The 19,565-nt window shown below is 46.8% G+C and overlaps 1 protein-coding gene across 2 annotated transcripts; it reads right to left on the reverse strand.

The window, feature by feature from the left end:
* Positions 1 to 371: 371 nt before the first annotated feature.
* Positions 372 to 17,619, reverse strand: DBP (D-box binding PAR bZIP transcription factor). Of its 2 annotated transcripts, none has more exons than XM_020798964.3 (4): positions 17,338 to 17,619; positions 9,950 to 10,285; positions 3,629 to 3,849; positions 372 to 1,806 (listed from the first exon to the last, which is right to left on the reverse strand). In XM_020798964.3, exons 1-4 carry the CDS (start codon positions 17,498 to 17,500, stop codon positions 1,591 to 1,593), a joined length of 936 nt encoding a protein of 311 aa, XP_020654623.1. In that variant the 5' UTR covers positions 17,501 to 17,619; the 3' UTR covers positions 372 to 1,590. The 2 variants fall into 2 exon arrangements, with proteins under 2 accessions (XP_020654623.1, XP_020654624.1); XM_020798965.3 differs by lacking the exon at positions 17,338 to 17,619 and adding an exon at positions 14,456 to 14,702.
* Positions 17,620 to 19,565: the final 1,946 nt, after the last annotated feature.

The following is a 19,565-nucleotide window of genomic DNA, read 5'->3' on the forward strand; positions in this document are numbered from 1 at the left end:
TGATCTTGATATTGTTCATTCTTTTTTTTTAAATCCTGTCTTTCTTTATTCCTCATTGCTCATAGTATACAACTGTAAACATCCTTTTGAAAAAGTATCCTGTCACGTTCACAGTTGTTGATTTTTTCTCTCCCCAAAAGTTCTCTGCAGCACTCTTTACCATGGAAAATTAAAAAGACAGAACCTCCTCAGAGGAAATAAAAACGATCATATTTCCCCATTTCCTTTCTCTACGAAAGAACCATCCTTTCCCCCCAGAGAAGAACATGATTTAATCTCTGAAGTATCTCCTGGAGTCTCTCTCTCTCTCTCTATATATATATATATATATAGTCTGTTTTACCAAAATAAGGAAAAAGAAAAAAACAGAATAAAAAGAAACTATATTTATTTATTTATATCTGTTCATATTTATAGAGGATCACCAATGAGGTTTTGTGTTTTAGTTTCTGTACATATGATGACATCAGACATTGCTGGAGACAAAACAAGAGGAAGCTGGGGGGGAATAGAAACCATCACTTGCATTGTAACTAAAAATAGGTATCATAATAATAAGCTAACAGTAATAATTAATAATTAAATCTAATAACCCCTTCACCTGCCCTCTGACACAAGCCCCTTGCATTCAATTGTGGAGAAAAAAAATATGAGTGTGCAACCCGTTTGTTTTTCTAATTTGGCATTTCATAGGCAGATGAAAAGTTACAACGTTTACTGGTGTCAAAAAAGGAAGAAAACACTCAAGTCCTCTTCCCCCCCACCCCCAAAGTGCCAGGACTCCTGGGTTCTCTTGCGACAGGCATAGTGCAATGCAGGGGTTAAACAGAGCGGGATGGGAGCTCTGCCCACCTGGGAACCACACGTCCACTTTTGTAGCTGGTTGGAATTTGTGTCCTTAGCTGCCACCTCTAATAAAGTGTCAATGGGAGAGAAGGAAATAAAAAGGGATCAATAAATTGAGTGCAAACATCTGATAAAAAAAGATGCATCTCTTGTGAAAAAAGAAAGAAAGAAAGAAAAGAGGACAAACTTAGGCATCCTTAAATGCCTGAAATATGCCCCCTGGGTCACACGTGGGAATGACCCCAAATGCCCTGTATGACCAATGAGTCATTGAGTCTATGACTGAATTCTGCCTTTTGGATACAAAAGTCTGCCAAAAAGCCAACTCTAGTGTGTACATGTATGTTCAGTGTGCGTGTATGTGCATGTGTGTTTGTGTGTACGCGCGCAATTCATCTTCCTATGTGCTACTGAGCCCTTGTGTGGTTGTAGTGTGTTCCATGTGCCTGCAATGCCCAGTTCACCATCTCGAAGTCACTGCCCTTTGTCTTGACGAAGGGTCTGCTCGTGTGCCAACCTCAGGAAGTCTTTTCCTTTCTTTTGTGCACCCGGACCACGACAGTCCTCACGTGAAGGAATCGACCACTTCGGACCTTTCCCCTCGTTCCAAACATCTTCTTGTTTGATTATTTGTTTGCCCGGTTCGGGAAGACGGGGGTCAGGGTTGAAAAACCAGGGTGACCCTACCACCCCCTCGGGTGGTTGGGACAAGTAGAGAAGAATGCAACACCTTGGCTGCGGGTTTTACAAGGTGCCGTGCTGCGATTCGTACTTAGAGAGGATGCTGCGGTAGCGACTCAGTTCCTGGCGGATGTTAGCCACTTCCTGGCGCAGGACAGCATTTTCCTTCTCCAGGAAAGCCGCCCGGACTGTGATCTGGTTTTCTTTCAGGCGGCGGGCATCCCGTGAGCGTTTAGCTGCCTCATTGTTTTTGTACCGCCTGTTCCAGTATTTCTCATCCTGGTCAAGAGAAAAGGAGAGAAAATATTAGCATTGGACATGACAAAATGTCTAGATGGGCGGCATATAAATGCAATCAGTCAATCAATCAGTCAGTCAATCAATAAATGCACTTTGCTTCATGTAGCCCATACACTAGAGCCCAGTTCTGAAACACAGTAAAAAGTTCTCTTTTTAAAAAGCCACTGATACAAAGGTGTACATTTTATTACATTAATAATAACATTATTTCTATTTAAGAAGCTCGAGGCCTCTGGTTCACAGGCAGTTTCTACATCTGGACAATGAGCAGAACCACTTAGCTTGAACAAAAATGCCTTCAGACCATGCTCTGGGTTAACCATTATCTTAGAACTGCAGAGCTGGAAGAGACTATCAAATCATCAAATCCAGCCCTTGTCAAAGAAGCACAGTGAGGAATCAAACTCTAAAATCTCTGGCTCTGCAGCCAGAGACCTAAACCACTGACCTATCCAGAAGTTCTGAATATAGCCATAGGACATTAAGTCTGCAATGTCTAGTTCCTAAAGGGTTATTTTCCCCTCTCAATGAACATTTTTAAGGTATGCCAGTCTCTGTGTGTCTGTTTTCCACCCAACATCCGTAAAGTCTCTGGGGACTGTGCCCATTTTTTAACAAAGCCAAAGGGAAGACTTACGAGAAAGGGTGATTTATGTCAAAAGGTAACTTGGGCCAGGATAGTGTCTCACATTCTGCTAGTGTTGTGCAACAGACAGAATGCTTGACATGAATGTGGTTCCAATGACCTTAGGCTGACCCATGTCTTCACAGACTGACAGTAGTGTCACATAGGGTTACTGTAATGATACAATTAACTAGAGAATATCATCAACTGACTGTGGGAAGGAGAGGATAATATGACCGCAGAAGCTTAAAAAATAGCATCACACCCAAAACGCACCCACTGATAACACTGTTGGTCCTAACATGCACACACAACCTTGCTGGGAACTTGGAATAGTTGCCTTTTTGAAATATAATGAATTGGACTGCAAAAAGTAACTTTTCCAAGTTGTCATCCTGCTTGACTCCACTGTGTTGGATCAATCAAACTTGAAGAAGTCCTATTGACACTGCTGGAGTTTGACCTTCATTGATTTCACTGAGCCCAAATTTGGAAGCATCTCAACACATATGTAAACAATACATATTGCCTGTGTAAATAATATACAAAAACTGGAATTTTAGCATGGGACATTTACATTCCTTCAAGGATACTAGAGCACTCTGTTAAAACTGCAGCAAAATTGTGAAGTGATTCATGGTGACTGAAGGGTATGTCAGTTTGCATGTATTTAATTATTTTACATTCTTATATCCTGCCTTGCCTCGATTCAGCTCACTTGGCTCTGTTCCTCCTGACGTCCTCACAACAATTCCAGAAGCAAAGGCCAGGAGAGCCTGACAAGATCACCACTGAGAGTTTTATGGCTCCATGGATCTAGAATCTGGATTTCCCAAGCCCTAATCCAACACTGTAATTACTTTTCTATACCATTACGCATCATAGCTAAGCAAGGGTTCGACAAAGGCTGGCTTCTAATTAAACCTATATTTTTAGCTGATTTTCCAAAAAGATCACCTATTAATGGGGACCCACTGTAAAGATGCCATGTGTTGCTGGCGGAGTGCCAGCTGGAAATTCTGGGAGTTATTACCAAAAAAAAAAAAAAAAACTTTTCCAAATTCTGCTGTAGATCTTCTGCCTACAGTTAATTAATGAGAGGTGGTTACCCAGACAACTGGGAAGCAGTAGGGAAATATGTGTGTGTACTGGTATGTATGTTGCTCCAAATCTCACCTTCTGCTCGTCCGGAACCTGTATTTTCCGCGCCTTTTTCATGATGGGCTGGGGTTTGAGCTCTTCCTCAGAGAACCGATGCTTGCGAGGATCAAAGGTCTCATGTCCTGGAATGCTGGACAGTGCCAAGTCCGCGGGGTCAGGGTCAAAGTTCATGAGGACCTCCACGGCCTCAGGGTCCACAGGGCTGGGTGTGCTTCGGGACACAGGTGTAATGGGACCTGAGGTGGGGAGGCAGGAGAAATTTAGGTGAGGTTCATACATAAAGAGAACCACAAGAGGGCAGTAATGCTGCCCAGGTAAGCTACCTGCAATGCAGCAGGCCTGGCTGCCCCACTCCATCTTGTAGGGCTCCTTGCTGGGACTTGCAGTCCTCCAGATGTTGAGCTGCAACTCCCATGAATATTCCCAGGACAGATAAGGCTGAAGAATCATGGGCGCTGCAGTCCAGCAACAGCTCTGTTAGCAAACACACATACACACACACACACACTAGATGTAACCTCCCCAGCAGCTTTTACTAGAGAGTGGCGAAAGTCCTCTACACAGGGAGACATCGTGCCATAGGAATGGTGCCTTGACAGCTAGAGCGGTAAACTGGGGACACAGGGCTTCCTGCTACTCAACCAGCCAGCCAGCTGCAGCCACACACACACACACATACACCAGCAAGGATTAAAAGACACACAGAGGGGGTGGCAAATTTTCTGAGGATTAGACAGCATCACAAACCCGTTTTAGGAACAGCGCTGGGCTGCCGGCAGTGTCCAGCCAGTCACGTGGGACAAAGGGTTTGCGTCTGCCCTTAACAGACCGGGGGGGGGGGGGGTTAGATGAGAGGCATGCAAAGATTCTAACCCCACACATAACCACCACTTTTAAAAGGTTTTGGAGAAACGGAGACCTGGTTGGCATACTCTGTAGCTAGAGAGTCCCAGAGTGACTGTCACTGCTAGGACTTATGTGTTGTCAGAATCTGCCCATGTAAACAATATACAAAAACAAGTGTAGGAAGTTTACCAAATAAGGAGAACTGGAAACTCTCCCCCTTAGCCAAGCATCTGGAGCTTTGGCCTGTTTAAAACAACAAGTTCCAAAAATCCCCTTGCTAGCATAGCCACTGCCCCCAACCTCCTGTTCAAATCCTCACTAGGATCCCCTGACAGTATGCCAAACACTCAGCTTTCCATCTTTCTCCTAAATTATTAAACTGTCCTGATTATCTGACCACAGAGACAGCTTTCCTCTAATTTATCACCCTTGTTGAGACCTAGTCATTAAGAAAATCTAAGGTGTCTTCTACATGCAACCAGTTATTTCAATTCTTGCAAAATCCTAGCATAGGGCACAGACCCTTCTCCAACGTGCCATGCTCCCCCATCAGAGTTCTGGACCCCTTTTGATAAAACTCCCCACAGTGAAGCCCTTTTCTCTTTGGCTAAGCGAATGGTTCTTCTCCCTTCCAGCCACAGATTGCTCTCCTTTTGCAAAAACCTCACTGATCCGGCTCACTCAGATTGCCCCCCCCTTCAGAACTAGATCTTTTTTAACTCGAGGAACCCAAGGGTTCCTGTCTCACAGGCCTCACCCCCACCCAAATCTTAGCGTCCATGGGAAATTAAAAAAAAAAACCCGAAGGTGGCAGCACCTCAAACTCTAATATTTTTATTATAGGACAAGATTTCATGGTTCCCAGGACACTCTGCTGGTGAGGGACACCCCCGCTAGGAGACAGGAACCCAAAAAAAAAATCCTTGCTAAAATCAAGTTTTCTGGGGTTTTCCTACTAAATCCCATACACTTATCTCCCAGGCCACCCCAGAAATCCTACTCCCCCCCCCACACCACTGAGATGATTCTTTGAAGAAACCTGCAAAGATGCCCCCCCTCCGGTAAGCCTCCTAGCTCTCTTCCCACTAGGCTTCACTTCCCCCTCACAGTCAGGGTTTCTCCAGGGGGACCCTGGAATCCTGTCTTCCCCACAGCGGTGAACTTGGCTGGGGGGGGGGGAGGCTGAATGCTAAAAACAATTTCAAAATAAAGATATCATGATGGGTTTAAAAACAAAACAAAGCCCAAACCTCCAGACCCCACGAATCCCGGGGATCCTAATTCCAAATTTCCTGCTCCTCTTCCCCCCCTCCCCCGCCACCTCCTGCGGATTTGAAATCCCCAAGACTTCTACAGCCCCTCCCCCCCTCCTCGGCGAACGCAGGCGTCCGGCCTAGCCGCTCCGCTCCTCCTTCCCTCCCTCCGGTCTAACCTGCTGGAACTGCCCAGCTTGAGGGGCGGGCAAATACAGAGACAAGGGGCGAGGGCGGGCGGGTTGGCTGGCCGGCGGGCCGGCCCGTCCGCTTGCCTTGCCTTGCCTTGCCTGGCTGGCTGCCTGCCCGCTTCCCTGGCCGCCCTCCCCGCCTCACACCGCATCCCCACGTGCCCCGCGGGCCCCGCCTCGCGCCGAGGAAGGGGGCCGGCTGCCAGCTGGCGAGGGAGCGGGCGAGTGCCGGGGCCGAGCCGAGCGCGGAGGAGCGACATGTGTTCGCAAGAAACAGGGCGAGGAACGTGAGCGGGGCCCGCGAGGCTCCGTGCACAGACACGAGACTGGGCTTCCCAAGGCGGGCGCGACCCGCCCAGGATTTCCGCGCCCAACAACACGGGATTTCCCCCCCCCCGAAGCCGCCGCCCGGGCAAGCCGGGACCCACGTCCCCGCACGACCCCGTCCCTCCAGCCGCCTCCAATTAAGGGTCGGTGGGTCGGAGGGTGGGTGGGCATCGGTGCCCTCTGGGTCTCCAGGATTCCTGGGTCCTTTTATGGAGGGGAGGGGGTCTTAAGAGAGGGAGCACTTTGTACTGAAAAGTCCTAGGCTCCGGGGTGGGGTGGGGGGAGCGAGAGGGTCAAAAGCGGGGTGTGTGTCTGTGTGCATGCATGTGTGTGTGCGCGCATTGTGCGAACTGTCAGGATTGTGGGTTCGACCTGGAGGTCACTGGGAAGGAATCTGGTGTACTGGTTTTCTTGATTCTCGCAGAGGGGTCTAAATGGGCTGGAGGGGGTGAGATGGTGCTGGGGATAACCTCGATTCCCTAGGGGTGAGGAAAGGGTGATTTAATACGATGGAATCTGGGACGTGGCTGTGGCCAAACTGCACAGTCCCAGGATGCCCCCCCCCAGAAGAAGGAAATGCTAGATCACTTCATGAATATTCATTCCCTAGCAAGAAAACTCTGAAAAGGGGTGCCATCCGTCAGAATGGACTTGAAGGCACATATTTATTTATTAATGTTGGCAGAGGTCCCCAGAGAGGGAGGTGCTGACAGTTTGGGATTGGGGTGCTGCCTGTGTTGTAGGGTAGCATTTTGGGGGCAAGGCAGTGTGGTTAGTAATAGGATCTAGGAGTGCTGGATCAGAGGCTAGTTAGGGGAGGACATGAAGACGCCAGCTTTCTAGATTATGTCTGTGGGAGGAGATAATTGTGGAGACAGGATTAAAAAGGAACCTGAAGAGAGAGAGAGAGAGAGAGAGAGAGGAGGCACATTTGCAAGGGGAGAAGCAAGCAAGTGGTGGAGAAATAAGCTTTCCTACCGACATACTGTCACTCCTTGTGGAGTAAGAAAGAGTACACCCCCACCCCCCACAATTTACCATACTTGTAATTCTTTTTAAAATTCCATCACTTTATAACATCACCTTGTAATATTAGTGGGTACGTTGCCCACCGTTAGCATGATGAGTTACCATTGTGATTGAACTAGCAGTCAACTCGGAGTGCTGCTGGCGCAATCCATCATCCATCCCCCCAAGGACTCAATGTAATTCACTAAAGATGGAGTCAGGTTGCCCCACTAACTTGTTTTCCTGATATATTTTTTTCCTCCATAACCACCAGCCCTAGACTCCCAACTCTGCACTTCAAATAAAACCCAAATGGCTCATGATATCCACCAGCCTCCTTTCGCACCAAAACCAAGACTCTACATGAAAACAGAAAAGGGACATTCAGAATCAAAATCAGGAGGTAACTGGCAAATATAAGATATTGTGGAAGATATTCTGAACTCAATTCCCAACACCTCTGGAAATAAATCAAAATCTTCACCGACTGGGAGTCAAAACGATTTCAAGAAAACAGACAAACTAGCCAAAGTCAGATTATTGTAACTCAATGAGATACCATTTGAAAAAAAAATACTTATTTCGTATTTCATGGAGCCGTTCCAACATTATAAAGAAATGTGTATGAAGAGGGGGAGGTTTTAGAAACAAGTGGGAAGCCAGAGGAATACTTCCAAAATTAAAAATATTATTTAAGCGCACAAGGCTTAAGTCCTCCAAATGTGAGATTTAAAGTACCACATATACCCATTATTTAGACATAAATATGCACATCTTCATAGTTACATCATAAATGGAATAAAATGGCAAAACTTCTCTTTTTGATATATTCAACTGAATTATAGTCACAGAATTATATCATCTAGGAAAACAACTGGGCCAGTACCTGCTCAGCTTCACCAGTGTGGCAGCACATATTTACTTCCGCCCTGCTCCCTCAAATAACTTCTGTGTTATTAACAGCAGACATGCACTGGAGGTACTACTGAATTTCTAGATATTAATTAAATAAGCATCAAGAAACTTGCCTCCACAGACCAGGAGGGGATTAAAAATAATTTCCCCATTACATTCAACAAAGTTAAAACTGGCTTTTCCTTTGTGCAATTGTGTGGTATCTTCTAGAGACAGACTATTATTATAGCAACAAGGGAACAATCAGAAACTGGGGTGGTGACTGGAAGCCAAAGCCTCTCACCAATCAGGATAAAGCTGCCATTGCTGCTGAAACCAGAGGTTGAGATTGCAGGTTGGGACATCTACATGGAAGCAGGGAGACCAGGAGTGATCAATTCCTTCTGCAGCGGTGGCAGGGAGTGAAGTTTTATTTTTTTTACCCCCCCCCCCTTGACCAGATATGAAATCCTTATATTCAGAGTGTAAGTGATCTGAGCCTTCCCAAAGCACCCCAGCAAGTATGCCAAATTTAGCACTTGCAGCAAATAACAGGAATTTTGCAGGCTGGCAGCATGTTAACACTGGGTCAGAATTGTGAAAAAAAGAAAGGAAATAGCTGCACTTAATCCCTTTCCCTGCTCCAAATTGCACCCTTCTCCCAACGGCTTCTCACAGGAGACGAGCCCCTCAGCATGGGTGATTTGGAAGAGAAAAACAACCTGTCTTGGAAAGTATTAAGCACAACGTGACCCCTTTACTCTTCCACTCAAAATGATATCTTCTCAAATCTGTTAAGCACAAGAGCCCCAGAGTTTTGTGTGTAACATGTAGCTTTGCTCCTTAACTCTTGATGGGCATCAGACAAATGGAAGATTACAGCAGGACAGAGTTACACTGCCCTTACCAAGAAGAGGGTAGGTAATGTATGGTCATCTACATCAGCCATTCTCAATTGGGGGGGCACATGGCCCCCCTGGGGGCCTCTGGCACATGTGAAGGGAGTTAGAGACAGGAAACGAGTCTCCACACACCACCTTATAATGTTCCTTCTGCAATTTATACAACCCTGAACTGCTCTATATTTATTTCATATTGTGTTTATGGCTGTGGCCAAGCAAAGGTTGAATATGGGCGCTCTAGATCAGAGGTTCTCAAACTTGGGTCCCCAGATGTTGTTGGACTGCAACTCCCAGAAATTCTGGCCAGCACAGCAAGTGGTGAAGGCTTCTGGGAATTGCAGTCCAAAATCATCTGGGGACCCCAGTTTGAGAACCACTGCTCTAGATGATGATGGATTGCGAATCCCATGAGCCCTAGCTAGCACAGACAGTTTTGAGGGATGATAGTTGCAGTCCCACATCATCTGAAATGCTCAAGTTGCCCAATCTTGTACGAAGGGATGGCATTCCCTCTTTTAGGTCTGTCACAACCACTGCATAAAGACAACCAAATATGCACACAGTTGGAACTAAAGATTGCATTATGGCTCCTTAAGGATGTCATCTTTACAATAGATTTGTTTGTCAATTCATGTTTCTTCCATCTTTTTAGGATTATAGTTAGAACATGTAAAGTGTACTCGTACGAAATGTAATGTTGATATAAATCAAATAAATAAATAAATAACTGTTGAAGGCCTGTAAAGAAAACAGACACTTCTCCCTCCCACCCCAGAGTTTTCTTTTAAAAATATTACATTCTCACAGTTCCTTCAAGAATACTTGCAAAAAAAAAGCAGAATCATAGTGATTAGCCACAGGTCTTTATCAGTTTTCCCCACACCACCCTCACACCCGACATCTGGTTCAGTTTACCTGTCTTGGTGCAATGATGGTCATAATCGCTACCCACTAGGCCTTCACCAGATGAAGAGCAGGCAGAAGAGGAAGACGCGCAAGAAGCTGGTCGGCTAAGGTCCACCACAACTCCACTGGAAGGTGAGGCAGTGGGCTGGCTCCCTGGTGAAAACGGTTGATGGGCAGGACTTGGGGGTAGACCATTTTCCAGTAAAAATTCATCCAAGTCAACATACTCAATCTCGTTATAGGGCAAGGTGCGCTCCCATAGGAGAGAGCCCAGGTACGCACAGTGCCCAGGTCGTGAAATGCTCAGGTCATCCTCCATCTTGCGTTCTTTGTCTTTGATAACACCTATTATGGGGCAGAAAGGGGGAGGTGGGGAGGAAAAACATTCAGTTAAGAAGCAGGATCCAACAAGAAGAGAGGCAGGAAGCTCAGTGGGTTGTCGGAGTCTCAGGCAGTGGTTCCCAACCTTGGATAACCCAGGTGTTCTTGGACCGCAATTCCCCAAACCCTTGTCCAGAACACTTAGTAGTGAAAGCTTCTGGGAGTTACAGTCCAAGAACACCAGGGTTACCCAAGGGTAGGAACCAGTATGTAAAGAGCTATAACCATTGGAAACGCTGAGATTCACTGCTTATCAAATGAGGGAGCTATAGGAAAACCATGTCAAAACAACATATTAATTGAGGGAATGAGCCTCCATAAGTCGTATTTGTTCCAAAGAGTATATGCTATTAAATTTAAATATTTTTTTTATCGAACAATATAGTACACCAGCACCTGTGTATGTGGAGTGCTATAGAATTTTATAAGCCAATAAGGAGAAGTCTGTGCCCTAGACAGCTTACAATGAAGAATGGGACAGGTAAACGAGAGGAGAGGCAAAGATAAAAGATGAAGCAAATTTAGATTCTTTTGCAGATGGAAGGAAGCATGGAAAGCTTAAGCATAAAGATGAGTATAAAATGTCAATATTCTGTTATTTCTGCCAAAGGCAGATTTACTGGGTTTTGTCCATCCACTGTTCCTATTTATGCTTCTGTAATTTGACAGTCTGAATGAGATTTTCAAAATGTAAATACAAAACCCGTTTTCTTGCCAAAAGCAATTGCAGGTCTTGTTAGAGAAAGGGGGGTGCAGTTGGAGTTAAGATCTGTACAGAAAGTAGTACGCAGAAGATCGCAGGCTTCCACCAGAGACTCACCTATAAACATTGTTATGCTTAAACCCAGTGCTAACTGAACCAAAGAGATGGTTGAAAGTTCACCTCGAAGGAAGATGTGTAGATGACATAAAAACATACTTGCAGATAGTTGAGTAAAGTGTAGAACACTTTGTCTAATTTGTCTAAAGTCAGGATTAAACCATCATACACTGTGCAGAAAGGAGTTTTGCAAATGGAGCAACCAATGGATTCAACAATGGGGGTGGAAAGGTGCTTTACAGGTTGATGTCCAATTAATCACCATGGTCTTTTGTGCATAGCTGTCTAACTGTGAGCATGCAATAAACTCCAAACTCCCCTGGGGGGAGGGAGGATGGCACAAAATCTGGATGTGCAAACCGGAAACTGTCTTAACATTCTGTCTGACTTCTTTGCAAAGAAAAACAAAACAGCACTGGGCCTCTACTGGTTTCCAGTTAGCTGTGCCACCCTGGCCTAGGAGACTCCCTGTCTCTCTGTGCCAAGCTGCATATGTGCAGCCCAATACTGTATCTGTGGGCCTTCCTTGTCCAACGCCTTGGCCTGGCCCCCAACTGTGTTATTTATGTAGCTGTTCCATGCATTTGTATAGCTGAAGGGCTCAAAGCAGTTAACGCTCATTTTGCTAAAATATGTACTCATGCTTCGGCACAGATCCAGCCTGTAGGCACAGGCTGGTTGTGTCTGTAGGATGGGTAGGTAACTAAGAAGGACAAACAGACAAGCAGAGAGGACGGATAGATTATTAGAGAAATGTTTGGCATGGGGATGGTTACCTGGAAAAGTCAGAATCCAAAAAGGCATCTTGGATGCTGCTAAAATCTGCCTAGGGAGCACATCCCTTTCTCTCTCCCTCTCCCTCTCGCTCTCTTCAGTCCTGGGAGGCTTGCTGTGTGCTTCCCTTCACCAGCAAAAACGTGAGCAGTTGCCTCACCCCAGCTGACCCCTGCACGAGTCTATGCTTGATTGGGTTCTCCGGCTCTCTCCCTCGGAGCCTTTTCATCCCATCTGCCTGCCTGCATCTATCACACCTTTGCCCCTGGTGGGGGTGGGCAACCACAGGGTCACCCTGGTAAGCGAGTGTGAGTGTGAGTGAGGGAGAAATCCTTTAATGCCGATAAAGGTTAGTTCCAAAAGGCATCTCCTTTGTAGGGGGCATTCCGAAGGTGTTTGATCTCTCACCCACCCACCCCTGGGTATATGATTTTGTTATACTCAACTACTTCCAGAGGATCCAGGAGGAGTTCTGGGTCTGCTTAGGTCTCACTCACTAGCGCTCTCCTTTCTCAGTGTTTAAATGACTGAGCCCCCTTAACCCTTTATGAACCATTCCTGTGGCTAGAAGGCTGTATGGCATGCAAGCCTAATTCAGCTAAACTAGGGGACAGGGATTATGAACTGAATTACTGGACTGAACCCCTGCCTCCTTTCCTGTATGCCGGTAGTGCCCCCTCCATCTCCCATGTAAAGGAAGGAAAGAATCTTGTCTACAACCCAGGAGAGCCTGTGCCAGTCAGAGCTGGCTGTATTGGGCTAGATGGAGCAGGGATCTGACTTGGTTTAAGACCTCTTCTTATTTTTTTCCAGGAGCCCCCATTCTAACCCCGGAACTTTCGCCCTCTTTCTAAGGTGCCCACAAGGTGCCCCACCTGCCAGCCTCCACAACTAGGCCTCTCTAGCCTTGACGGTGGCATTATTTACAGGCCAAGGCTCTTGGAGGTGCCCAACCCTTTGCACGAGGCTCAGGCAATGCTGGGAGTGGTGTGCCATACCTGAGTCCTGACTCTGTCTGGACACGTGGGAGCGAAGTTTGGGCCCAGCTGACAAGCTGTGGTGACACTAGCATGGCACCCCGAAACTGGGCGAGTCACTCACAACGCCCTATGGGCTAAATTCAATCTCTCTTTGGTTCTGATCTTGACTTGCCCCTATTCATTCTCAACCCCCCCTTTCCCCAGCGTATGCCTTCCCCAAAAGTAGGTAACACATACACACACACAAACAAAACACAACAAAAACCAGTGAATTCAGAGGACGGAGTATTTGGAACTGGCTGCTCTTGGCTCCATTGCTAACTCATAGGGGTATCCTTGGAGGAGTACTTAAGCCTTAGTTTTTCCCATCTGTAAAATGGGAATAAAAACAACTTGGTGTGTTGTGATGATAAAGGACATAATGGAGTGAGGACTGTTCTTGTGGATAAGTAACTACCAAGAAAAATGGCATGTGTACATACACACACAGAGGAAAATGTTGAAATTATATAAAATATGTAAACAATGATGCATATAAATTCCCTAGCTTTGCCTCCCAACTGTTAAATCACACTGACTCTTCACAAGCCTGGTGAAGCTTCTTTCGCCATCTCCTCATAGTCTATGGGGCGTTATGGCAACTCACTATTGTCCTGTCTCAATTAATCTTTGTCTGCCTCTCCTTCTCATGAAGCCCAATTTCATGCAAATGTAAAAAAAAAGTTAATTTGGAATCTGAAAATTTGCTTCCTAATCTGGTTTCATTACAGAGTCATCAAAGAAGCTAACATGTCTCAAGCCTCTGTTTTCCTTCTCTGCAAAATGGGAACAACAAACCTCAGGAAATCAATTTTCCTGGAATTGCACTGTCTATATAGTATAATACGAAAGGACACCTCTACAAAGAAGTTTACCCTTAAAATGAACTCCACTGGATTTGATGGAACTGGCTTCTAAAGAAACATATGCAGGATCAAGTTGCACAGCAGAACAGGAATGAGACCAAAACAAAACAGAAAGTCCATGCATAGGAACCAAGGCAAAAGCTAGCTTCTTAGTGGCTGGAGTCATTAAATGCATATTCCCACTCCCCCTTGGTGTTTACTTTCCGTTTTAAAACCATTCACCTCTACAAGGAAAAACATAACTGCATCTGGGGGAGGGCAAAAGCCCGCACGAGTGCTTCCCCCACCACCACCAAACAAACATTTCTCTGCGAGCCTGTAGAATGTCATGCACACTTGCAAGGCGAATATACACAATCCAAGCCCGGCTCAGGCATACAGTGAGCTCTCGGGGAGGGGGGGGGGGGTTAAATTAAATCCACACAATCAATAAAACAAAATTTTGAAAATTAAATTATCATTTAAAGGACAAACAGAAACTAAAACAAGTCAGGACCCGCATTGGATCAAGCCGTCCAAAATGCCCACAGTAAATGCAATTCCTTCCCCCCCCCCATCTCGACCTGGTTTACCAACCACCCGTCCCGAGGAACTGCTCCTGGAAGGGGGGGGTCTTCCCCTTATCAGTCATGGCAGAACGTGCCAAGGTACCCACCGTCGGCGTCGGTGCGTCCGCCTCCCATCCTGTGTGCCAGCCAGAAGCCAAATGCCAGCTTGTCGAGGACGCTGAGTTCTTCTCGCCACTCCTCTCACCCTTCCTCCTCCTGACCCTGGGCGGCACCTTGAATGCCCCTCTCTGCGAGGCACTTAGCGCCAGCGGGCACCCACCACCGTCTCCCTCTTCCTTGCCCTTCGTTGCCGCTCGTGCGAAAGGACTCGAGCGAGTGAGTGGCTTCCTGAGGGCGAAGCTAACCCGGGCAGCCCCAGCGCGCGCGCGCGCGCCCCCGCACGTTTCGCTCCCTCCTGCCGCGTCCCGTGGCCGGGCTGTGTGCAAGCTTTAAGGGATTTACTGCCGCTGCCAGCCAGCAGATGTAAGAGACTCGGGGTGTGTGTGTGTGTGTGTGTGTGTGTGTGCGTGCGCGAGAGTGGATGTCGATGTGCGCGCGCATGTACAGAAAACGCCGCTCGGTGGATCACCCTGGAAAACCCTGATGAGTTGGCACCTCTCCAGCAGCGAGAAGGAAGGAACCCAGGAGTCCTGGCTCCCAGATCTAGCCCCCCCCCCCGCTTCTCTCGCCTCCGAAGGATGCTTCCCCCCCCCCCCCCCAATTCCTCTGGAGTTCTGCATCGCATTCTCTCTTATCTCAATCCCAACCAAAGCTACCGGACCTCTCACTTCCCCACCGAAGGCAGGAATCCTAGCCACGACATTTTCTGTGCGTTAGTACGGGGGGGGGGGGGAGGCAAAATCATTTTCCTATCCTTCATAACTCACTTTTTCCCCCCACCACCGTCGCTACGTATAACCTAACAACGCTCCCCATCTGCTTTACCAAATGCGCCAAGAGACATACCAAGGCACTCACACACACACTTAAAAAAAACAGATCAAAGCCTCGTCAAGACAAGCTGAATTCTTAAACTAGAAATGTGAAGGAATTCGTGTAAAAAATAACCATAGCAGAAGCAACATTCTGGAAAATGCACATTTTCTACTGTAAAAAGTGGAGTGAGGTAGGTATTTGCCTTTGGAACTCGCTGCCACAGATCCTCAGGAGCCCCGACATCGGAATGCATTCTATCCCGGAGCCTGCCTCAACTGCACATCCTCCTGATCTTTTCAACCACAACTCCCATCATCCCTAGCCCCATTGGAGATAAGCTTTGTAGTCCACCAGAACGAGAACTTGGTACAGTAATTGCTGAAGTGTATCTCTTCAAATTCCTCAGGGAACATGGCCACTGACCATGCTGGCGGCTGGGGGAGGTGAGGGAGGCAGTTTTGGAAACTAAAAGCCAAAAGAGTAACTGTTCTAGGCGCTAAATTCTAGATGCCACCAAAGTGGGAAAGGATGGCAATCCTAAAGTGCTGCTTGATTCAGCGCGCTACATCCTGTTCTCTCAGAGGCCTCTGACCTCCCTCTCCTCTGGCCCTCTCCTCTAAAAAACATCCCAGGCTTTACCCACAAACAATCTTTAGTGCCACCCCATTCAGAAGATAAAACATATACCAACTGGAAAGGCCTTAGACAGAGCTTGCAAAAGTCCCTTTTTTTAATTATGTCCTCCCAGGAATCTCATAGTCAGTGGATTCTGGGGATTCAGTGAAAAAATTAACATCGTTCAGCTCTGCCCAGGGCAGATTGCTGCAAATGAATCCTTAAATATTCCCAATTAAGCAAATGTATACTGCAGAACAAAAAGAAACAATATTTAGAATTAAAAGGTAAGCATTGCATGTTTTTTGGAAAGGTGAAGGCCACCTGAAATGGTGTCAATGTTCACTTTATTCATCCCTATTCCAAAATAGGGAAAATCCAACTAGAAAAAGGCAGAGGTGAGTGCAAGCTGAATGTCTAGATTTTGAGCCCATCCAGATGGAAATATACATAAATAGATAACATATCATTAGCAGCAAAGGTCCATTTGAGCAATGCTCTAGCAGGCCTTCAAGTGAAGTTGCCAACAGATAAATGGGGTAGTCTGCACAGGAAAAGTACTTTCCCCCAGCCTGGGAAGGTTCAGTTTTTGTACCACGACACCCAGAACATTTCCAACCTCATTGTTATGACAGATATCAGACAGACCCTCATTGTTATGACAGATATCAGACAGACAGATAACATGGATGAGACCAGATGAAGAAGGGGTGGTGATGGGAGGAAAGGATGCAGATTGATCAACAGCCATGATGAGTTGGTTGGAGGAGCAGGGCTGGTGCACATTTTATTGATAACTGAGTTCACAAAAGCTGTCATCACACTAAATCTGCTTGCCGTTAAAGGAAACAGGCCTTTTTACAGCATAAAAATTGAATTCATGGGATGGCACAGCAAAGATAAGAAGGGGGCTTAAAATGCGGAATCTGCATGTATGCAACTAAAGTGATGTGCAGAACCCCTGAGCTCCAGGGCTCCCTGAATCATGACATTTGCTGCTTAATCCTGGGGGGCGCTCGCTCCCTCCCTCTTCTCTCAGCCTGATCTACCTTACAGGGTTAGTGTGAGAAGAAAGTGGAGGAGAGGAATATTGCACACCCTGCCTCCAGCTCATTAGAGGAGACAAATAAATAATCTAGCCACTTATCTAATTCACAGATTAGCAAACTGGCTGGACCTGGGTTCAAATTCTATGCCTGTCAAGTACAACAACAGCACCTTGGGTAAATCTCTCAGTTTCCCCATGGGAATATATAAGCAACCCTGTGGTTTCAAGGGCAAACATTAGTTTAAAAAAAAAAAACCTCCACAGTACTTTGAATTCTTGAAAAAGCAAGCTGGAAATGAATGGATAAACAGACAGACATTTAGTGATGAAGACAAACAGGCAAAGTGACGAATCGGGACGGGGTAAGGAGGGGGGGAGAGATCCACTCACATGAGCCCAGATCCTTGGCTCCCCGCCGTTCGGGACTCTTGACCGGTCCTTGCAGGAGATTCTTAAGACTAACCATCGCAGAACTGGGTCCGGTGAGTCCCGAAGGAGAAGACGAAAGCAGGGGACTCGGCGCGGGGTTGCTTTGGGCCGCCGGGCGGGCCATGGCGAAGGCAGCGGCGGCAGAAGCAAAATCCAGGTATCGGCCGATGAAATAAATGTCCTCTCCCCACCTCGCTGGTCGAGCAGGGGATATCAGTTTTTGGTCCCCCCCCCCCAAAAAAGCAATAAATAAGATCACAGAACGCAACAGAAGCTGGGACGAGACCCCAGGCGACCCAGCAAGATCCGCACCGATTAAATCCAGACGCTCACTAGGAAAAGATTTTAGGCTTTGCTTGTGATCTGTCGCTCTCTCCTTCCACCATCAGCCTCGGAATAAGCCTCCAGGGGGCAGGCGATGTTCTCCCCCCCCCCCCGCCTTGGCCCGCTCCAAATTTAGCAACCAACCGGCTCTGAGGCTCTTCCCCTAAAAAGATTGGCAAGGCATCTTTCCTTGCGAGGGCTAGAAAACCCAAAGGAGTGGGCGAAGGAATTAAAATAATAACGAGCACCTTCGGTGCAAAGAGAGATTCCCGCAGGGAATGAATATAAGTACAGTACTGTATATATTTATTTATTCCATGTATTTCCAAGCCTAGAAGATCCAAAACGATACAATCGTCTCGGCAATGATTAAAGCCAGCGGTTCTTGGTGTTCCTAAGGCGATCTCCCACCCAGAGCAACAGGGGCGGCGGGGGAGGGGGGAAGGGGTGATGAGCCAGGCAGCAGATCCAAAGGACCACTGCCGCTGGATCGTTTATCTAAGGTACCTGCAGGGTCTCGAAGCACTTAGAGGGAGATCGCTTGGCTTTTTGCTCCGGCCAGATCTTGAAGGGTCTGGAAAAACGCGCCCAGGATCTTTAATGGGGAAAGACGCTGCCTTTCCTGCAATGAAATCCGAGTTCTAGGAATCCCGTTTTTCCTCTTCCCTTATAATATTAATAATCCAAAAATAGATCCTGTACAGTATGTTTCTTTGCAGATTCTCTCGAAATACGGGGCCCAATAACCATTGCATTTAAATTATACAGCAATGAAAGATTTACTAAAACTCTTCTAATTATTTTCGCCTTTGCCACTTCGCAGCTGTCCTCAATCTCTCCCACCTCCAGCAACATTCCAAGTGGGCGGAGCCGAAGGCCTTAGGGTAGGCGGAACTTAGTATGCACGTCCCCGCCAATCGGCAGCTCGACAGCGTGAGATTTGCAAACACGGTCCCCCGCCACTCTTCTTGTTCTGTCATGTGCGCCTGCCATGGGGCAGGTGGGGCTCTGACCTAGATTTGGCCAATGGGAGCGGAGGGAATGGGAGGAGTCTGACCCATTTTTGGCCAATGAAGAGGCGGCAGGAGGGGGACGAGAGAGACGGTTCGGGTTTGGGAACACGTGGGCTGGCGCGTGTTGCTGGTGTTTTGATGAGGGCGCAGAACGAGGAGAAAGTTGGTACTTAAAGGGACAGCGACAAATAAATTGGAAAGGAGGCAGAGTTGGTGGCCATCATCCTTTCCCTGCCCAGTGTGGCCGATGGAAACAGGGACAGTCTAGGATTCGAGTATCCTGGGTTCAAATCCCTGCTCACCCTTGGAAACTCGGGGTGGTGATGCTGGTCGGTACTGATTAAAATACTCTTTAAATATCTCACATACCTTGAAAACCCTATTAGTGTAATGTAAAGAATCCACAGGTTCCGAACCTGGATGCTAGCTTGCCTCCCTATAAAGTAAATATAGCATATAAAATATAGGCTGGTCAGAAAAGATAGCTTTTAGTAGCTGCCCCACATCCCTCCCAGCAACAATTTAGTCCACATACTGACAATATTAAAATGTGCAGAACTAAAGCAGGCTCGCTCTGGATTCACCATTAGGCAATGTTATAAAGGCTTGTGCCTGACAGGGTTTAGGTCATGCACTTCTGGATTTTATTTTTATATTCACCAGATGCAGTTTTTCCTCTTCTACTGCTGCCATGGGGGAAACATCCCATTTCTACCCAATGCTTTAAATGTCTGCAAACCCACTCAAAGCTTGGTCTGGCAATCTGAGTCCCAAATAATGAGCAACAAAAAAGAAATAAATGTAATTTGGTTAGGTAAGTTACCAACTAATTTTTTAAAAAACAAGTAATTT

Source organism: Pogona vitticeps, chromosome 6 (genome assembly GCF_051106095.1).
Source record: "Pogona vitticeps strain Pit_001003342236 chromosome 6, PviZW2.1, whole genome shotgun sequence".
NCBI classification, from domain to species: Eukaryota; Metazoa; Chordata; class Lepidosauria; order Squamata; family Agamidae; genus Pogona; species Pogona vitticeps.